Source organism: Alosa pseudoharengus, unplaced genomic scaffold (assembly GCF_046254945.1).
Source record: "Alosa pseudoharengus isolate Yale_2024_CS ecotype anadromous, Long Island Sound unplaced genomic scaffold, YU_APseudo_1.1 YU_APseudo_1.1_scf_7, whole genome shotgun sequence".
Taxonomy (NCBI): domain Eukaryota; kingdom Metazoa; phylum Chordata; class Actinopteri; order Clupeiformes; family Clupeidae; genus Alosa; species Alosa pseudoharengus.
Genome location: NW_027468859.1, coordinates 39,619,735 through 39,642,293, shown reverse-complemented (window position 1 = coordinate 39,642,293; position 22,559 = coordinate 39,619,735). Strand labels below are relative to the sequence as shown.

At 42.8% G+C, this 22,559-nt stretch overlaps 1 protein-coding gene across 2 annotated transcripts; it reads right to left on the bottom strand.

Moving 5' to 3' along the window:
• Nucleotides 1-5,012: 5,012 nt before the first annotated feature.
• map3k7 (mitogen-activated protein kinase kinase kinase 7) lies at nt 5,013-21,103 on the bottom strand. 2 transcript variants are annotated; one of them, XM_076273036.1, is made up of 17 exons: nt 20,330-21,103; nt 19,855-19,965; nt 19,635-19,700; nt 19,472-19,517; nt 18,765-18,903; nt 17,855-17,983; nt 15,667-15,791; nt 15,314-15,444; nt 15,130-15,211; nt 14,180-14,298; nt 13,207-13,342; nt 12,105-12,185; nt 9,558-9,622; nt 8,953-9,013; nt 8,378-8,439; nt 7,381-7,496; nt 5,013-7,140 (listed from the first exon to the last, which is right to left on the bottom strand). In XM_076273036.1, exons 1-17 carry the CDS (start codon nt 20,414-20,416, stop codon nt 6,960-6,962), a joined length of 1,737 nt encoding a protein of 578 aa, XP_076129151.1. In that variant the 5' UTR covers nt 20,417-21,103; the 3' UTR covers nt 5,013-6,959. The 2 variants fall into 2 exon arrangements, with proteins under 2 accessions (XP_076129151.1, XP_076129153.1); XM_076273038.1 differs by lacking the exon at nt 12,105-12,185.
• Nucleotides 21,104-22,559: the final 1,456 nt, after the last annotated feature.

Below are 22,559 nucleotides of genomic sequence, written 5' to 3'. Positions count from 1 at the left end.
TACAACTTAGCCAATGCTGTAAAAGGGTGACTCATGTCAATAGCATTTGGTGTCAAACCAAAACAAGCTCTGCATGAGATGAATGCACAGTCGGTCAAGGAGTCATAGTCAAGCGGATGACTCATTCCTCAGTGATTAATTGCTTTTGTGGTCACAGCAAAGACACACTGTGCCAGAGAACATCCATGATTTCTGCTGGCTAAGAAAACCAACAAGCCCAGGCAGAGGCACAAAGACGTAAATGCTCCCTTAGTCTGCTCTCAGCAAGCTCAAGCTACAAAGCCAAATACCTTGATTACGTCAATTACTGTGGCTCGTCCAGCGCTCCAGGGATCGCGCTCTAACCACCATTCACAGCCAAGCTTGCCACAGTCTCCAGCAACTTCGCTTTTAAACAGAATAACTCAAACTCTTGCACAGATGAATGGTTACACACATGCAGCTAAAATACTGAAGGCATCCCCAAAACATGGACACAGATGGACATATTAAGATGAACTACTGAAAGGTCTGCTTGCGGCTATCATTGTACATAGGTCAGGAGCAGTGTCTCCTCAATCTTTGACAACCTCTTCAGGGCATGTTCAATACAGGATGTGCTGTGTGTCTCATGCAACTGACAAGACTTACCTGCACTCCTGACGGTAATGAGGAGTTTGCATCACCCTACTTTGTAGAGACTTTTTGACTTTGACTAAAAGGCAGAACTCATTTAGCTGACAGGCTGTTATTCCACATTTGTCAAGTGTGGACAAGTGTGGGTGTTTGAGTGTGGAGGCGGTTACATGAGGTTGCAAAGTTCAGACTGGTGTCAAAACTAGTTTTGTTTTGGCACAAGTCTATCCCTCAATCACCCACATGTTGCACTCAACACAAACCAGTCGAACAATAACACGGCTTTGTTTACAGCCAGTTCCAACCGCTGCTGTGTCATTTTTGGCTGGCGAGATGAAAAGCGATGGAATTGTTAGCCGTTGACAAATGAACACCGAGCTGAAGACGTTAGATCTTTGAATCATTTCCCCCCATTGCAGGCCATCAGCATATCTTTGTGGCTTTTCTAGTGAAAGATACTCCGTGGACGCGTCTGGGCTGTGTGAAGTCGATGGGAAATAAAAGCTGTGGCGCACTGCATCGCTCGTGTTGTTTTTGAGGCAGAGGCAGAGATGACTGGAGACAGACCATCGGCATGACACGGTAGCTTGTTGCAGGGCTCTGTCTACAGGACGCACAAACAAACAGAGAGGAGCAGGGTGTGACAGATGAATCATCACTTTTGTGCTCTCTCTCTCTCTCTCTCTCTCTCTCTCTCTCTCTCTCTCTCTCTCTCTGCATGCCTTAGTCTGTCATACATCCGCTCCACTAAGGGCCCCCGTCACCACAAGCATACTTCAGCAATTACCTTTTCGCCCACTTGCTGTCAGTCATATGGCCCATAATAACAGCCTGTCGCACAGTCCCGCTCTCTACACAGCCCTCCCTTGCCTTCTCTGTGTATGTATAACATTTTGTTTTGCACTGTGATGTTTTTTTTAGGATGTTAGAGTTGACTGTGAAAGTTAAACAAGGGCACAATGCATGTGATTTTTCAACAAGAAACAGGGTCCCTCTTCAGAATCTTCAGGAGAAATGAATTGAACAAATGAACAAATAAATCACAGCTTGACTGAGGTTTGTTTTTTTACAAATAGAGTAGTGTAGTTCCAGTCTCAGCAAAAAGACATTTAAGAACTTGGTTTAGTTTTTTGCACTTCTGGTTAGACGCAAACTGCATTTCATTGTCTCTGTACTTGTACTCTGCTGCCCAATTACAATAAAGTTGAATTTTTATAGAATATATGGAATAATCTTCATGCATCATATTGCTCACATTGTATGCATGAGACTTTCATGAAATGTGACACATGGTTCACAATGATACTATATATGCACTGTTGCAAAATGTCCTATTGCAGACCAGGTGAGGAGGAAGCAGAGGGAATGAGCAGGAGCTTTTCCCGTATGGTAGCTTCAGTACGCCAATTAACAAATCAGAATTTTTAGACATTTCAGTGAAACATGAACCACATTGACTTAATTCCACATAACTCTGCTGGTATGTCTTTTGCTGCTTAGAGCACAAAATGATTTTGGGGACACGCAGCAAGTCTGCTATTGGAGTCTAAGGCAGCCCCTTGAACCATATGGTAGAAAGTTGTGGAATTTGGCACACTGACTGGGGTCAAGCCCCATGGTTCCTTTTACAAAATTTCATGTCTGTGCCTCAAGCGTTCTAGCATTACCACTGGGGGTGTGACAATGAGCAAATATGTGTTTTCTTAATACCTTTTAAAATATTGGCCTTCTAAAATGGGTTATTGTGTCTGGTGATATCTCGGATATGTTGGGTTTCATATAAAAAAAAAGTTTTGACCAAATTTCCCAATGGAATCATTTTCAAAACACTTTTTTTACAGCCTATGGAATTTATTTGTATATCATTCAAACAGGAAGTGAATGCGTATCTTGGCCAATCTTTAGTCAACTGACATTAAACTTACCATTAAACTAAACCAGCCCATACAGCCATGCCCTTGACATAATTACATGAAGTTTCCATGGCAACTATACCCTGATGGGCTGCTTGGCCCCCTCATCGCTGTTTGCAGCTCTCTCTCTCTCTCTCTCTCTCTCTCTCTCTCTCTCTCTCTATATATATATATATATATATATATATATATATAGCTGGAGTTCCTGTATACCAGTAGATTATTCAGTAACATCAGTATAAAATTCAGTAACGCGTGCCTCCACTGTAAATATACTACTTACCTACTTATCCACACCATATAGTCTACAGGGCATGATCACACACATGGAGGCATCCACACCTTACAGTCTACAGGGCAGCAGAGAATTGCTGCATATGTGCCTGGTGGCGTGTTTAAAGCAAGAGCGCTCTCAGGATGTATGGTGACAACAGGCTGTTGACTTGTCTTTCATCAGCCATCCTGAGGGGGCCCCTGGGTGTTTCTGCAGAGCTTGCCTTGCTGTCTGCATTTTAAGCAAACTTCAGCTCATTTTGTTGCAAGCAGGAGTGATGAGCAGCTCATTGTCTAGATAAAAGTCTTCAGCCTTCTTCTCTAACCCCTTATTAACAGGCCTTATTTCTACAACACAAGCTGATAACTGAGAATGCACAGACAGTTTCCAGCTATGAGATCAAAGGTACAAACAAATATGACATGGTTGTATTTACATGGGGCCTGATTATAAGAGGCCTTCCACAGAGAAAAGGAGAGCTTCTGGTGGTATATTTAATTGGGAGAAAAATGCATGGTTGATTGATGTAGTTTCTCACTTGCATTTCTAAAGGTGTGAAAGTGACACTTCAAAAATAGCAATGACAGATTATTTTTTTCTTTAATTCAGTTAACCAATCTTAAAAACTAGGAGGAAGGATAATTATTTCAGTGAAACCAATACACTCATACTCATGCATAATATTCACAACTAACAGCTAAACAGCTAACCTCAATCTAGATAGATAGATAGATAGATACTTTATTGATCCCCAGGGGAAATTCAAGAAATCTAAATTTAGAATGAGATTTTACCCTCTTATTTGACAATACAGTGCCCACACAAATAATAATTTAAAATGGACAGCATAAAACAAGATAAAGTGATTGTAATGTTTTTTACAGTGCACTTTAAGTTTAGTTTTTCATTAAAATAGGGAAAATCATCACATAATTCTGAAGGGTGATGGATATCATCTAGAAAAGATAAACCAGTTTTGAAATAATAGCCCACAGCCACCTTCCAAGCTGGCCTGGGATTCATTCTGATTAATGGAATATATAACTAGAACACTGTGCAATTTATAGACCAATAAGAAGATATTATGACCCAAATTCAGTCCATTACTAAAAACTGCAACATCTCCACCATTTCCTGGCAGTTTCCATGGTTACCACAATAAAAATCTGATGTACATTTCAAGTGAACTTTTCTTTCCAGCAAAAGATGAATGATGCTTCTTGTCTCCACAAGTGGCAACCAGGCTTTAAATAAGGACAAAAACCATGGGCTTTGGGCATATTATGCAAAACCACAATGACATTAACAACATAGTCATTAACATACATAGATCATACATCTGTAACAGCTCTTACACTTAGCCTAAATCACCATCTTTATTTTATAACAAAAACACCTGTAAAAATACATCTGCATTTGACTCAATTTCTTAGCTTTCTTAGCCCAGTTTGAATGTGTCCGTTCAGCCCATTGTAGTTTACCTATTGGGGAAGGTGGAGAATTACATCATATATCCCAATTATGGAATTACTAGCAGTTTGATAAAGATTCAACTTCAAACACATCATGAAGAAAATATGGATAATATACCTAAATGAAACACTATTCTCTTGAAATTAATTAACATTTAAAGATGAAAAAACACTCCCTCACAACATAACATATTTGAAGCACAGATTCAGGTGTGCTGTAGCTATATATTTGCTGCAGTTTTTAAATAACAAGCAACAAAAACATTTATCACCCATGGCTTTATTGTCACCGGTTGAGGTCAGAATCATTTTCTTTGTCTGCGGAGAGCAAGTCTCATTCATCTTGCCTGTGCAGAACGAAGCAGGAGCAGTTGCGCCACCTGCTGGTAGCTTTCTGTATGACTGCTCTGTAGAAATCCGCGCTATAGCATGACCCGCCCACTTCACTAGACCAAAGTGGAAGCACCCAATACTTTTTTGTCTCTTAAAAAACGAATAGCCTACACTACCAAAAGCAGACATACACTACACAGATTACTAAAAATGTGTGATTGTTTTGACTCGTTCTTTATCTTGAACAAGTATTTGTTTAGTTCATTCAAGTTCAGAAACACTGCAGGCCTTCAGGAGATGTATTTTTCTAATGTGTCCATTTCCCCTCCTCTGAATAAGGCATTTAGTCACTCATCATTACATGCAACACACACACAAACACAAAGAACTCAAGCTAAGCCCATGTCCACCTGTTCCATTTTATTGCATGTTGTGATCTTCACTTGCATAATCCCTTGCCCATCATCTTAAGAAATCGAATTTCTTAGCTATTTACAGTACAGTTATTGAACATGTGAAAGAATATAGGGGACAGCCACTTCTCCAGCCGTGTGGTTAACAACAAACTGACAACTTCCCATCGCTCCTCAGCACTGTTCCGTCATTTCACATCTGAGCATGAACAAGATTAGCCACCCTTATCTTTGTTGAGAACAACCTTTTGATTGTGCAAAACATCTGAGGGAGAATGACCGTGTCAGCACTGAGAGAATAAATGGCTGGGCTGCATCTCTCCTCAGAGATCACTCATTCACAGAGACGAGTGAAGTGATGGCATGACAAGCCAAAGGCAATTTACCACATGCGCTCCGAGAGGGCCGACCAGAGTTGTGCCTTCATCATTTCTGCTGCACACTTGATAACATCATTCTGAACAGAAAATTCTGGGCCCTTTCAGATTTCATCCTTATGGCCCACCACTGCAATTTATGCAACACATATGATCAAAGTGAGGTGCACATGATGCATGTCGTGTTAAAGCAACAGATCAGTTAAAATGCAAACAATTCAAATCTAAGGCAGCATGTGAACTAAAAATACTTACAGAGAGGGGGAGACATGATCCGTACACAAACGGCCCAATCCATGAAAAACAAAGCTCTACGGTGGAGTCAGTGTTTACATTATTATACAAATTCGTCTATGGGATAAAAAAAAAGACTAAAGAAGAATACTGAAGTCACGATTAACATGTTGAGAGAAAAAAAAAAATTTCCTTTTCCCTCTTAAGCAGGTACAATAAGCAACAATCCACTCAGGACTGTCCTTTCAACACCAGCAAATACAGACTAAAAGAAAGTTAAAAGCAGGTTATAAATATTGCATCCTTTTTTGAGACCAGACCGAGACTCTTCCTTAGCAAAAACCCTGGTGGAGTGATGTGCAATATATCAATATGCATCCCGCAACACTGTCAATACTTTCTTTTGGTCAAAAGTGGTAATGGATGCACTTTTAAAAGGTCACAAGACATATTTGGTGTAAGTTCCCAATACAAGTAGGGTTTAAATTAACAAATAAAATGTGATCCGTTATCAGTTCCACTGTTGAAGTTAAATTTCATTTGCCATTTCTTCTTTCACATTCATGAGGACTATAGTAGTACAGTACAAATACTATAGCACTATAGAGGACTAGCAATGTAGTAGTGTTGGAGTAGGGGATGATAGGAATAGGTCTCCTGTACAAAGTGGATGAGCCATTCAGCAGACAATTGTTGAATAAACACATATACATGCTGACCTCTATGGAGAACCCATTTATCCAGCATTTGTCTGCACTACAAACGTGTGCCACACACACACAAAGACAGAGACAGACAGACACTCACACACACACAAAAACAGACAGACACGCACGCACACACACACACACACACACACACACAGACAGGCACCTCACGCGTAAAAGGCTCAAATGGGCAAATGGAGCAAGGCCTAATCGTTTGGTCTTGGAAACTTTGGACAGACCCCTAACGAAACTCACGCCGACCGCTGAGTCCAGGGTGCAAAACGTGCCCAGTTCCTTTGACGTGTCCTGACCCGGGAGATGCGCTCATGTAGCATGCACGGATGGAGCAGACTGCAGCTCTCCTTAAAAGTACAATGGAGGGTGGACTAGCTCCACTGTAATGCAGAATGCTGGGAACAAAGTTAGCAGTCACGTTGGGAGGGCTTTGACACTTGACTAGATCTAATCCCAAACACAAGGAGAGGGCTTTGGGCATACTGTCTGTGTAGGCGAGTGTGTGTGTGTGTGTGTGTGTGTGTGTGTGTGTGTGTGTGTGTGTGTGTGTGATGCAGCTCATATGATTGGGTAGCGTGAGCTCCGAGGGCGGCGGTGGGCTTCCCATCAGGACGTGCCCTGCCTCTTCTGCTGCTGTGCGCGGATCAGCTCCAGCTGCTTCTTGCACTTCTGGTAGTAGGTGGACAGGGACTTGTTCTCCTCCAGCAGCTTCTTGTGCTCCTGCACCAGACGGGACGTGTTCTGCTGGTCCTTCTCATCCTGGTCCAGTTCAGCGATCAGCTCTTTCCTACATGAAGCCAAGCAGGACACCACACACAAACAAGAGAGATTAGCCATCTTATTCGTTCCTTTATGCTTTATCTGCAAAGGAAATCATCAAAGAGCTTCAAGTGACAGTGGGTCCATCGCACGACAATTACAAAGATGTATAGAGAAAGCAAAGCTTTTGAGTACCTCAAAACATATCGATGTCAATCTTCACACTTCACAATTCTATAACTGTATCTGATAATTAAGATTGACTTACTTTCTCTGTATCAGCAAGGCAATTTCGGTCTGGACTTTCAAGTACTCCTGTGCCATTTTGCAGTGCTGCTCGAACACAGCCATGGATTCTTTAGAGTTGGGACATGGAGCCAGGGGCTGCAAATAACCACATCATCAAACCACTGGCTGAGTTCACAGAGGATTTATACTAATGATCAGAATCAGCCTAATGTGGTAAAAATACACACTCCAGAAAAAGATTACCAATAAGCTCACATCTCTACGCCAACAGTTATCGGAAAGTATGTTTTTAATTCTTTAAATGACTGACATTCTTAATAACGTTCTATGTATGGCATGCATCATTCTTCATCGGAGTCAACAATTTTTTTTTTTTTTACCCAAATTAAGACTATTGCAGACTTTGATACAGATAAGTCTCTTTGATACATTTAAGTATATTTTTTGGGCTTCCATGCCTTCAATGCGACAGGACAGAGGAGAGTGACAGGAAGTGAGCGGGAGAGAGAGTCGGGGTGGGATCCGGAAAGGACCACGGGGCGGGAACTAAACCCGGGTCACCGGCGCCCCAGCCAGCCGGGCCACGGCTAGGGCCTAGATACAGATACTTTGGCAATACTTTTATTGTGCATGCAGCCTACTCTATGGATCTCCTATTGTGCATGCAGCCTACTCTATGGATCTCCTATTGTGCATGCAGCCTACTCTTATATTGTGCATGCAGCCTACACTATGGATCTCCTATTGTGCATGCAGCCTACTCTTATATTGTGCATGCAGCCTACACTATGGATCTCCTATTGTGCATGCAGCCTACACTATGGATCTTATATTGTGCATGCAGCCTACTCTATGAATCTTCTATTGTGCATGCAGCCTACTCTATGAATCTTCTATTGTGCATGCAGCCTACTCTATGGATCTTTTATTGTGCATGCAGCCTACACTATGGATCTCCTATTGTGCATGCAGCCTACTCTATGGATCTTCAGCAGGATGCTGGAAACAGGCTGTACCTGCAGCTGGTGGTCTAGAGTCAAATATGCCATGGGAATGGAGTTGTCTGAGCCGTTGGTATCTGTGGATACAAGAGCAGTTTGTTTTGATCAAGGCTTGCTGAAAGCAAACTCAAGCCTTTTTTTTTTATCAACAGAGATGACAGGATTCGACAGAAATAACCCTTCACACCGACAGAAAGCAAGAGCTTTAAATCATTGATGAGGCTTATGCAATGTCTGCAATTCAGTGGATACGGCTAGCCAATTCCCTATGAAAACAGAGCCAAAGCTGAAAATGTTGGATTCAATATTATGCTCATTATATTTCACCCCAAGATGAACATACTCTCCCTCAAAGGCACCAAGAGATGTCCTTCTGCGTAAGGGTCAAAGAGTCATATATTCTGCAGTATCCTAAAGCCAGATTTATGGAAGGCAAATAGTTCGGCTTTTTGTGTCCCCATTTATGGTGTTTACATATATTAGTATAGAGTAGTCATTATCCCAGTAGGTGGAGTTGAACAGTGATTGCATTATTGACAGGAAAGCTCTTGTGATGATGAGAGGAGTGATGTGAACAATGGCAGCCTTGCCTGTCTTGTCTGGAGTGATCCTCACACTGGGGCTGGAAGACCTGCTGCTGCTTCTACTCCCCTGTAAGACACACACACGTACACACACGTACACACACGTACACACAAGTGCACACAAGTGCACACACGTACACACAAGTACACACACGTACACACACACGTACACACACGTACACACACACGTACACACACACGTACACACACACGTACACACACACGCACGCACGTCATGGGCTTGGTCTCAGACATCTTCACTGAGGTCACACATTCTTGGGAGTGTGTTTTACAACAGCAGTTGTAGCCCAGAAAAGTGCAGTGTGTCACCCATGCTATGCAGGCAGACAACAACCACAAAGCAAGGAAAGAAAAGGTCCATATTCTATCAGGAAATCATCAACATGGTTTGTAGACATATCCAAAAATAGCTAAACCCAGTAAACAAATGATATCAGTGTGCAAGAGCTGTTTTGCAATGAGACATAAATGATGTGCCCTTACAAAAATCTATAGCAGCGAGTGGCACTTGTGTGTTGTCAAAGAGAAAGGTTCTTCTGTCCGTCTCCTCAGTATTTTGTGCGTATGTGTGTTTGATGGGGGAGTCTTACCTGAGACTCGGTGACGACAGCTGGGAGGTCCTGCACAGATCTGCGTCTCTGGGGCTCACAGGTAGCTACGAGAAGGAGGACAGACAGAAAAGAAAAAAACAAAGAGACAGTGAGATAGACAGGGAAACAGGGAGGATGGGTTCAGAGAAAGAGAGAAAGACAGAGAGAGGGAGTGAGAGGTGGAGAGAGAGAGAGAGAATGGAGAGAAAGAGAGAAGAGCAGCGTAGTCCGCTGTAATGTTGAGTGAGTTGTGTTGTGTGCCTGCCCCATCACAGGGCAAGCCTCTGTGGGTCCAGACACTGACGTGGGGACAGCTGCACAGACTTAACTGGCCACTCGCTGACATGTGCTCTAATGTGGCCATAATGTGACCCACACCCTCCCCTTATATCCCAACACACACACACACACACACACACACACACACACACACACACACACACAGAAACAGCACCACATACCACAACTTCTACATAGACAGTTAAGCTGGCACACTTTGGTCAGCTTCTGTCACACCTTATTTTCTCTTCTCTTCTGAGGGGCTGGGGGGGGGGAGGTGTGTGTGCTGGGCAGACACTGGGGGACTGCTCTAGGGAGGAGAACTATTTCAGGGACCTGCCAGTGTGGGTGGGACACAAACACAAGCAGAAGACAACTCCTGGCTCTACTGCCACTACTTTATACTCTGCTAACAATCAGCTGGGAGGGAAGGAGAAACATTGGGATGTCCACCTGGTAGTGGAACGCACAAATAGCTAGAAGTGGATAAAGGAAAGCTTTACAGCACTGATTTTATGAGTGTAAATTCAAGCACTGGCTTGGAATTACAATGCTCCCTTGCTTGGGACATCTGAAATGCAGCCTGTGGAATTTCAACCAAATTGAACATTTTTACTATATACTGAAAAATTTTTAGTACTGAATGCTAAACGTTTTATTTATTTTTGGGGCACTTAGTTTATGACAGATAGGGGTTGGAAAGTTAATATAAAATTACAAATGATAAACATTGATATAAAATTAAATTTAATATAAAATGATAAATATTAACAAATATGTATATTGTGTAATAGGTTGAGAAACAGTACAGTCCCACCTGATGCTGCAAATCATGAGCCACGGTTACCAAATTAAAATAGTCATGTCTTTTGGTAAAACAGCAACGAACCTCATTCCACTTGTATGTCTGTGTGTTGCCTGCAATGTATGGACTCGTACTGTGGCATAGACTGTGGCTGTCGGTACAATCAAGTAGATCTTCCTAAACGAATTTGGTGTTGAACACATCGACAATCGTGTTAATCGCGCATCACTCATAGTATTTCTCATTTTGCATGAGGTACGAAACGGTCATGTAGTGAGAACGAGAGGACTGTTATGCTATCTATATAAACATCAAATGAATAATGTTTCAGCACTAGAGCTTGGCAAATACGCGTTGTCACCTGCACACTAACTCATGTTGAATTAATAAAGATGTGAGTGAGCAGCACATATAAGGACATACAGGTGAGCTCATGCACGAACCGGAATGGCAACACCAACGGGACACCCATTTCATTAGCCTCCCCTGGACATAAAACATTTAGTACCATGCAGGACATGTTTCATGCAGCTATGTTCCCAATACAACATGGGCTCTTTCCCCCAGCTCTTGCTGACTGTCCCCATTTCCTTCTGTCTGCTTACACCGGGTAAGAATAGCAGTGACCCTAAATGTGAGGGAAATTAATCAAAATGATTTTTGGCTAAGCTAATGAACGCAAGGCTAAGCCTCCACCGTGTCCTTTCCACATGAGAGACAAGGACGACCCAGAAGCCCCGGCACCGCTCTCCTCCACCGACAGCAGCAAAGCAACACAGACAGGACAGGCCCACAGGCTGGCTAATGAGTTCATCAGGACACATCCACGTCACCTCGCGCCCCCACATCCCGAGTCCAGTCATGGAGAAACTGAGCAGAGTTGCTAAGGTGCACATCTGCGTGCCGGTGGGTATAGGAACATAATTTATGCTAGCAATTTCGGAATTCTTCTTTTCTTGGATATAACCTTGACTTATGATCAAGTACAGAAATCTATATATGAAATATACAATGGAGGATAATTTGGGGGGGTAAATTTTCTTTTGGATGAAAGTGACTTGGATACATCAGACTGCTGGAGTCTGTGAGCTCATGTCTGAACTCTGGTGATCAGAACCTTGAGGCTGGAGGATGACGTAAGATGCAAGCACAGAATGAAGCTCATCAATGCACCACACAAGAGAGGAACAGAGAACAACAATGTGAGTGTTACTCCAGGCTTGACACAAATGTACAACAAATCCAGCAAAAAGATAGGCTGATGCTAGAGGTGACTGACGAGAAACCACAAAGCAGGTTGGGATTTCTCTGGTCAAGCCCCTGCAGTGATCGGCCGTGGCTTGACGTTTTCTGTCCTGGAGTAACAGACACTGGACTCATAGGTCAAAGCAACCTTCTGATTGAGTTTAAGTGTCAACTATCCAGGCACCAGGAAGCTGGGCGGTGGTGCACACTGCTGGTACCTGTGACGACGATCTTGGGGACATCAAGAATGGTGCCAAACGATGCCGTTTTACGGTGACCTCGTTTATACTGGGGGCGTGCTGCAAAAATACACATACACACACACACACACACAGCTGCGTACACAGGCATGCAGACTACACAGAAACAGGGCCCACAAGCTTGCAGGAGGGGCAGTTTCCCCCTCCACAAGTCCTCCGAACCTTTGCCCCCACCCATCCACCCACCCCAATCCCCCAATCCCCACTAGCACTGGGGGGACATGCAGAGCAGACATGCACAGCAGCGGGCAGAGTGAGCGTGACTGCGACAGCAGGGGCACAGGAGGCCTGCGGACATGCGGTCAGGAGACAACGCTGCTCAGATGAGGACCGTGAGGAGTGAAGCCAAAATGCAGCTCTAACTGGACACCACCTGCATACTGACCTGATCAACGGGTTTGGAAGGATTGAACACCACATATGAAATGAAGTTACCAGTTATTGCAAACATTAAGTGGTGGTGAGAATTTGTAGCTGGCTATACATTATTAATTACTGGACAGAAAAGAATAAAACACAATTAGTGGCAATGAAGTTACATGTATTGGAAAAGTATTGAAGAATTAAATTAAAACATGAATTAATTTTTCAAAGCGGGCAGACATTTTCAAGACAATTTGATGAGCGGACCACCGCTGTTTTTAATTTCAGCATAAGCACATTTCTGTATAAGGTTGGTTAGGAAAATGGGAAGCTTTTACGTGAGACTCTTTAAAATCTGTGCAGATGAACTGATTGACATAACGTTTGCATAGGCCTGCCTGTAAGCCTCAATGTTAACATTCAGAGGGGCATCCCCTCTTACACATAAAAGAACAGAATAAGACGTGAGGTTACATAAGCAGAGACGCAGCACTATAACCTACCTCAGCCTGTCTCAGACAGACATGAGAGAGGTATTATATTACAGCAGAACATCCCAAATTGTTATAGTGGCAAAAACAAAAAAAACATGAACGTTTTTATATATATATTTGCATCAGTATGGCGGTGTATAGGGGTTTATACTGTATATGGTATACACCATACAGTCTCTGTGTGTGTGTGTACATAATGTTACCTGCAGGAGAAAAAGAATTCTCTGAGAGGTCAGCGCTCATTCTCTTGCTGTCGGAGGAAGCCAGGCACTGTGTTCTCCCGGAAAGGCTCTCCACACTGCCCCCCCTGGACAGGGGCAGGCTTCGCAAGGGGTCCGGCTGGCAAGTAGAGCGAAGTGACAATGTCATCACAGTGATACGAAACATGACTGAATTTCCTTTGGTCTTGTGTGCTGGGTAACCTAGCTGCCAGAATGATCCAAAGACGACCCAAAATGTACTTGCACTTTTTATATAAATATATCTTTTGTTATTCCACACCATTGCCATTCACTAAAGGGAAAAAAAACTATCATATCGGCCGCATGTTGCAGACAGATTTTTGTACCCCATTAGATGAGTTTCAGTAGACAGGCAATAAAGTGAACTCAGTGGCCATCCCAAACAACCCAATAATCTGTGAAGCCTCTCAACTGGCCTGGAGAAATGTTGGCAGATTGAAGCAGACCATTGTGGAGTCGGTTAATTGACTTTTACTTTCTAATCCCTCTTAGATCATCTTGTAAAGCCAGCAATTGACATACAGTACCTACACCAGTTTAAGTGATATTGGTCACATCTATCTTTATGATTTACATACTGGTAATACATTGTTAATTTACCCACCATTATATCTCTTCTCGTATGCCATGCCCCTACTCTACTATAGTTGCTAAACTACTTGGTAATTATTTGAGGTCAATTTCTTAATTTTATGGAGTCAGATTAATCGTAGTTTCTCGTAATATTTACCACTGCTTCACAGTTCTGTACTAATGTTCAATACACATTTAAATCTTTGATGGTCAACACAATCCTCATCCTGAGGAGCGCCTGTGCCATCCTTTACAGTAGACAGTCTAACCCCTGATACACACAGTGCAGAGGACTGTATAAAGGGGAGAAAAATGGGGAGGATCTCTGCCATTTTTAAGATGAGGACAAATTATATGCTACCTTTGGTTTGTAGGGTGCAAACTTTGTCTCCATGATCTTGATGGTGTCATTGCTCCCTGGAGAGTTGCTGTGTTCCATATTGTTGTCACTTTTGTTGCTGGTGCTGGTGCAGGTGTAGCCTGAGATCGCACAGAGAAAAACATCTGCTGTCAAAATCAAATGTGAAGCTTGTTTGGCTCGAAGCTCTCCCCCAAAACAGAAGTGAATAAGACTCAAGTAAGGAGGACCAGGGGCATGTCCTTCTGGGATTTAATTTTGTTTTGAGGCGGTAAAGTGTGGGACAGTGGAGTGTTTTTTCATTCATCCATTGGTGTTGGTATTGGTGTAAAATATGCATGCATTTGGAAAAGAGCTTTTGGTGGAAAGGACTCTAACTTGTTTTTATAAACTTAAGGCAGTTTCATAAATCTTAGAGTAGACGAGCAGCTGCAACTACCAGAAATCAGCAACTTGCTGCTAGACCACTAGGACAGCTTGCATCAGCAGAAACATTTATATTACAACTGCTGCTCCACCACTAGCTATAGCCATGAACAATGAACAATAAGGCATTTCTTTTATTCTCAATGGTATTGCAGGTAGATGGTTGGGGTCATAAAAGTATCACATTTTAGTATCCAGCCTTATATGCCAAGCAATTTGAGTGGCACGATGATGCTATGTGATGCATGCTGCTATGCAGAGGTAGTTTGCCATATGGCCAACAGCCCATACATTTGTGTGCGAGTCCGTGTCTACTGACAACAGGGCTAGGACGGCAACCACGGATCTGAACTCGTCACAGTCATTACCACAAAAAAAAAAAAAAAATCAAACAAATCTGTGAAACATTGGCCTGCACATTGTGTGCACATAGTGTGTAATGTTGTGATGTGTAACGTGAGGAACCATCACTAATGAAAGGGTTAGTCTCTCAGCAGCAGGTCTGTCCTGTGAGGTGTAAAGAGTACCTGTGCTGGTGGCGGAGTTGCTCTGGCCTTCATCTGAATACTGGTATGGGTACTGCAGGGGCTCATCAGCTCGTGGAAAGTACTGGCAATTAGAGCAGAGCGTGAGACACTCAGGGCTTTGTTGGAGGACACATGCAGAGATGGAACAGCAGAGATGGAACAGCAGGCCATGTCAAGTGTGTACCTTCATCAGGTGGACCATGATCTTCACTATCTCCTCCATGGAGGGCCGCTGGGACGGGTCTTTGGACCAGCAGCGGGTCATCAGACTCTCGATGGGCTTGGGCAGGTTCTTGATAAGTGGTGGACGTGTGCCTGCCAACCAAACACAAACCCACAACAGATTTCAGATTTTCAAAATACATTTTACAAAACCCAAACCACTACCATCTGAAAATATTACAACACAAATGTGTGCTACACATAGTGTAAAACTATGTTGTTTGCCCACTAGATTTATGTTTAACCATTTGTCCAGTTCTTTTCAGGTACTGCCAGTCAGAGTCATAACCCCGCCCTCCTTTGTGCCTCACTCACCGTTGTGGACGGCCCACATGATGCGGAAGGCTGGGCCTCCTATCTCATCAAAGGGCTTCCGGCGAGTGATGACCTCCCAGAGGATGATGCCCCAGCTGAACACGTCACACTTCTCACTGTAATTACTGCCTGCACACACAAAGACCAGAGCTAGTCATGGTTGCTCATAGAAAAACACTCTCACACACACACACACACACACACACACACACACACACACACACACACACCACACACACACACACACACACACACACACACACACACACACACACACACACACACACACACACACACACACACCCAGTAGACCCTTCAAAATGAAGCAGAGGCTGCTCTTGGCACAGCCCTGTGATGGCATAAAGCATCTCTCTGTGGCACTTTAAGATGAAGAGGGGAGAGATGCTGAGTGAGTGAGCGAGAGAGAGACACTTCCAGGGGAGGCAGAGGCACTTTTATCTTGTCTGCACCTTTTGAACAGGCGTGAAGAAAACAAGGGAGGTAATTTTCTCAAGCAGCGCCCCTGGTAAACTAGCGCAGCGCATTATTGTGAAATTAAACTGTATCGCACACAAGCACCTTGTGAGAGGCAGCACACAAGGCCTTTGATAAACTGTTGTTGCAAGTGATGCAAATGAGCAGCGAGCAGTTTGGGATCAGGGACAAATAGGATGTGTAATTGTGTGGGAGCCCTGCTCCTTCCCACACAAACAAGATAATGACTAACTCTTCATTTACATTTCCACTTAACCTGTTGACAGGGGAGGGTGTCTAGGCTCATTTTTTAAATTGCACAACATTAACAGCTTAAATGAGGGGAAAAATGAAAAGCAGGAGTCTCGTTTGCCTTTCATTTATCTTTGAGAAGAAACTTTGCAATTACTGCAGAATGCAATCACATCTAAATCTCATCTAGAGTCTCTTGAACATCTGATTTGTTCTCATAGGTTCAACGACTAAAGTAAAATACAAGGAAGTACCCAACACTAAAGTGAAACAAGAGAACATTCTTCACATACTCACATACCAATTAAGTCATCTCTGAAGTCACATGGAATATAGGAACATGATGGTTTTATCAAGCTAACTGATGCAAACCATACAATATAAGCTTTCAAGTATGGTGGTTACATTACATTACATTTGGCTGACACATTTTTAACCAAAGCGACTTACAACATGGTAAACAGTTTAAAGCTTTTTAAAAACAATTTTCCCAACAATTCTAGAACAATTTAAAAGGTAGACTACAATAAGGGCAAGTTAGTGCATCAGTGAGTGCTGTTTTTAAACAGTCAGGTTTTAGTTCTAGTCAGGTAATAAGTGCTAGAATTAGCGAGGCTAGTTGTAAGTAGTGCTTCGAGAGGAGATATTCTCTGAAGAGCTGGGTCTTTTGAAGATGGAGAGGGATGTCCCTGCCCTAGTAGGAGCTGGTAGTATGTTCCACCAGCGAGGAACAACAGATGAGAAAAGTTTGGATTGGCCTGAGCGTACCGGAGGCAGAGCTAGACGTCGTTCGTCTGAGGTGTGCAACGGTTGATAGGTAGCATAGGTCTGTATGAGGGCATTCAAGTAGGTGTGAGCAGAACCAGAGACTACTTTGCAGGCAAGTGTTAGAAACGTGAATTTGATGCGGGCAGCCATACGGTAGGTAGCCAGTGTAGCTAGATGAGCAGCGGGGTAACGTGCCCTTTTGGGTTGGTTGTAGACCAGGCGCGCTGCCGCGTTCTGGATCATCTGAAGGGGTCTCACTGTGCAGGCTGGTAGACCTGTCAGAAGGGCGTTACAGTAGTCAAGTCGTGAGATGACTATGGCCTGTACCAGGAGTTGGGTAGCATATCGAGTCAGGTAAGTCCTGATTTTCCGTATGTTGTAGAGTGCGAAACGGCACGAACAGGCGACCGAGGTAACATGATCGGAGAAGGTTAGTTGGTGGTCGAGCATGACTCCTAAATTTCTTGTAGCCCTGGTAGGTTCAATTTTGATGTTGATGTGATTATGTATAGTAGGTTTAGCTGGGAGGACCAGCAGTTCAGTTTTGTGGTTGGTGGTGACACCAAGTCTGGGAGCAGCAATGGAAAATGTTTCTGATTAGCTTGTCTGTGAAAGTGTCCCCAAAGGCTGAGTGACAGGACCCTGACAGCGATGGTCTGAAATCATTTTTACATGCTTGACATGTTTCCAATACTTGCCTTCAAACACCTCGGGTGCCATCCACGCTGCGCTGCCTTTATTGTTAGTCATATGTGTCTGAATGTCACACGCTGTTCCAAAGTCACAGATCTTCAGCACCGTGCCATGAGCTACCAGGAGGAGGCTACGGAGGAAACAAACATACAACAAACACATTAGTCAAACAACATCCCCACTTTGGAGACCTTCCTCATATATTAGCGTTTTTGATACAGGGCATCTATATTTACTCGATCCATTTAGCAAACAATGCAAATAACCCTTGTGAAATGGTATTAAAAGTAAGAGAGAGAGGGACAACATGAAGGTTGTGGACATCAGAGTCAACACACTGTTGTGCCAGGCTATCGTGCCCCAGTTCTTCCCAGGAACTCGAGGTCAGGTCTCTAGGAAACAAACCAGCTGGTCAGTCCCACAGTGCACTGCCAGGGACTTTTCATCATTTGAGCCTAATAAATAACCCTCTGCAGCCACACTCAACAAGTCTGTTTGTGGCACACAATAAACCGCACAATTCTTCCCACTCAAATGGCACAAGACATGAAAGGGAAACAGCAGAGCAAACATACACAAAACTTCTTTCAAGATCCTTTTATTAGGATCCTTATATTAGGTAAAAGTGAGTAGACTATTCTATATGCTACGCTAAAATATTCTAAAACGTAGATAGCATAATAGCCCACTATTTTATTTCTTTTGGCAGAAAATAATAAAGCCAAAATTGGCCCTGCTTTTAATGGCAGAAGTGCAGAGTAACACATGGAACAGAGGGAAGCAGAGTAAGGGAGGACACATGTAGTGACACATAGCCTCCACAAAGGGAGAGAGTGTAGAGTGACAGGGCTCAGGGGAGGAGGAAGGGAAAGAGTGCTGGGCTAGCAGAGATACGGAGGTGAAGAGCGTACTTGGGTGGCTTGAGGTCCCTGTGAATGAGAGCCTTTGGTTTCATGCCATGTAGATAGGAGACTCCCTGGGAGCACTGTAAACACCAGCTCATGGCATGGGAGGCCGTGTAATGGGGGAGGGGTTCGGCACCATGCAGCACTGTGAACAGAGAGTGCAGTCACTAACACAATCAGATATTCTCGCTCACACACACACACACACACACTGGTGTAACCAAACAAACACAACCCACAGAAGACAGCTCATAGCAACAATCACATGTCCACACTCACAGATTCACCTCAATTTACATACGGGCATAATCACACAGAAAGGTGCTTATAAACACATGTGTACACTGGAGAACCATAACCACAGACAATCACAGCGTAAAGTGTACAAGAGTGTACAAGACAATCAAACACTTTAACAATGAACATATGCATCAATATTCAAGCTATATCAAACAGAAAACTTCTTCAGTTTGTGTATACTCATGCAGAAAATGTCTAAGGGACTCAAATACATAACACTGGGTTACAACTGAAGCATACATTTAAAGGTGGAAAAGTGTAGAACCTAAGGATTACCCTCACCTTGGACAAAAATCTACCTCAGAAATTTGAGAAGTAAGTAGCTGCCTTAACAACCCATTATTGACTTAAACTGGACAATTTCCAACCCAAACAGCAGGTAGGCTAATCACCACAAAAAGTGAGGAACTCACCATTATACAGAGAGCCCCCCTCTGCATATTCCATTACCAGACATACCTTAGAGCAGATAAAATGGGATTATTTTAGTGTGGGGCCAATGCATCATACATAAACAGCTCCTTCCAACCAAACTGACGTGCAAAGTTGTGCTGCGCACTATGCTTCTGTACTTACTGGGTTGTTACATGAGCCATACAACTTCACAATGTTGGGATGGTTCACACGAGAGAGCTGCCGCAACTGTGAGACAAAACATGGAACATTTCCACAACATCCTACCCCATTTAAAACAAACAAACAATAAACAACTACTTTCACTTAATGATATGTAGGTGAAAAGATATCATCATTCAAAGGTCATCACCCTTTTTACCACTTTAATGGGGACAGTTACCTCCACTTGAAAGGCTTTCCTCTCAGATTCACTCTCTATCGTTTTGATTGCGACATCTTTGCCTCTCCACTTGGCTTTACAAACAACACCAAAGGCACCTCGGCCCACCACCTGTGAATAAAGAGTTGTTGTAAAGTATGCACATAGATCACTGCACAACTGTATTTCATTACTAACTGGAAATATATTGTCACTGGTTGTACTGATAGTAGTGAGGATATTAGAATATGATACAATTTTACTCTATAGGAAAACAGCAACAGTAAACATTTACAAACGTCCTAACAGCCAACACTGTAAACTGCGCAGCAAGATTATCCAGAGAAACAGTTTTTGGCTGCAAGTTACAACAGACGTTGTTGGCAAACCAACGTTTATCATTGCTTACAAGGGGAAATGTTTGGGTCTCTGCGGGAGATCTGACGGTGTGGTGTAGCTGGCTAACCTAAATTCCTCAATGAACAAAGACACTCACCTCTTCAACTTCAATATCCCCATAATCGATTTCTTCAAAAGGATATCCAGGTGGTGTTTCAATCATATCGGCAGAAGGAACAGACATTGCTAGCTACTACGCTAGCAATTCATTAAAACGTATGATTGTAATTTCAATAACAAAAATAATCTGATCTAAGGAACGCTAAGCATTCACAGGTGTTACCGATAATTACAGGTATGCAACGTTACAGTTTCTCGAAAGAAATATGTAACTTTACGAACTCTACAGCCACAGGCTAGTTAGCTAGTTAGCTACTCTGGTCTGTCAGCCCAAATATCTTGACGGCTAACAAGCAAGACACATAATGTTATCTCGACGCGAGACCTGTAGTAGAGTAGACTCCACAGACTTTGCTATGCCCAGGCGAGCCAGTATTGCTTAGACAAACTTTAACCGTTGACACAAAACATACAATGGGTAACAGAAACAAGGAGCTAGCTAACGTTGGAGCCACTAGGCCGCTTGCTGGCCTGGTTACATTAGCTAGATAGCTTGCTGCTACAGCCTAGGGATGAAGTAACAGTCCCTCGCCGTAGACTGTTCGTCCCTCATAAGCTTAGTCGCTTGTGACATGGGGTATAATTGATCTTACATTTGCGATAACAACGTATCTAAATAGTCCGTAAGAGACAAAAAACATTTTCGCTCCATTTGAGAACGGGTTACAACTTTAAAGTCACGTCTTCCATTGGTTACTTTGTTTTTTTTCCCCCGCAACGACTGTAGCAGCTCCAGGAAGTGCGTGTCCCCTTGAATTCTGCCCCTCCAGCTCAGTGTCAGCATTGCCTCAGATATGCGATCAAATATCAAGTCAAGACAAAGTGAAAGGTTTGTTGCAGATAATTAACTTTGCCCAAACAATAGTATCACAAATAGTTTCCCAGATTACTCAATTGAAAAGGCCTACTTTTTTAAACCAGGTTATTTTTTTATGATTGTCTGACCAATTTCCATGATAAAAATGATTTCCGTAATTATGGGTATTTATTAGGGGTAATTAGGCCTTTTAAATACCAAATTGTCACAGCACAGTTGCCTCAAACCAAGTATGCCTAGCCTAGACCTGTTAAAATGCAAAGACGACACCAGAATCATTAGCCTAATAGAGATAGGCCTAGTATTATTGGCCTAGATATAGCCTAGTGCTGCTTGAAAGTGTGTGAACCCCTTGAACAGTTTGGAGTTTTCTGTTGTTTTATCATGATTTTCTTATTTTATCGTCACCAGTTTTTAAATATGAACTGTCAGGTGTGTATATGTATCAGATGCATGGACTTGTTTAGAGGGAATTTTGTGAGAAGCCAAAAAATCATGAAACGTGGAATTAATGTATGTAAGTAAGTTAACCCCCAGCTGCACTGTTAAAGGCAAGTAGGTAAATAATATAAAACATATTTGTGTGCTGAAACAATCAATTAAGCATATTAATGAAACAGACTTCCTTTGGAAAGGGTTTGAGCAACCATTAGTGGAAATATGGAAGGATGGGGCTGCTTGTGCCTCTGGACCTGGACGACTCCATATCATCCAGGAAACCATGAATTCTCAGGCCTATCAACAAATTCTTGATCTGAACCTCATGTCAGTTAGGGAGATGAAGCTAGGAAGGAAACACATTTTACAACAGGACAATGACCCTATGCATTCAAGCAAAATTACCAAGGAATGGCTTAAGATAACGAAAATTCATACCCTGGATTGGCCTAATCAAAGTCCAGAGCTCAGTTCAATAGAAATTTTTTGGCTAGGTCTGAAGCGGGCAGTAGCCTACATGCCAGGTGTCCCTCCGACCTCTCTCGACTGGCTGAGTTCTGCAAAGGGGAGTAGGCAAAAAGTCTCAGATGCGAGACACTAGTTAAGGTACAGAAGACGTTTGGTTGAAGTAGTGCAAAAAGAGGTGCTACAAGAAATTAACTGTGGGTTCACATACTTTTGCAAATGCCATATTTTGATAAAGCTAAATCACTTTTATTGAATACTGTATATAATGAAAATATATAACTTTATTTTGTTTCTGTCTATTATTTGGAAGGTCAGCTTTATAAATTTGGGTTTGGATGTTTTTGTAAAAATAACTAAATATGTCAGAGGATTCTCAATATATATATATAAAATAGACAGTAGTTGCATTGAGGATAGTGGACAGTCTGAGTCAATGACCCTGTTGTAGGCCTATACCCAAAAGCCAACAAAGTAGCCTAGATCA

What these genes read in the sequence shown, in the direction of transcription:
- map3k7 (XM_076273036.1), bottom strand. Translation starts at nt 20,416, where the DNA reads ATGTCTGTTCCTTCTGCCGATATGATTGAAACACCACCTGGATATCCT. An exon ending in GGAAAGCCTTTCAAGTGGAG is followed by an intron (nt 19,701 to 19,854) that starts GTAACTGTCCCC and finishes TTTGTCTCACAG; the next exon opens with TTGCGGCAGCTCTCTCGTGT. An exon ending in CCCGAGGTGTTTGAAGGCAA is followed by an intron (nt 15,792 to 17,854) that starts GTATTGGAAACA and finishes GTGTGCAGGCAG; the next exon opens with TAATTACAGTGAGAAGTGTG.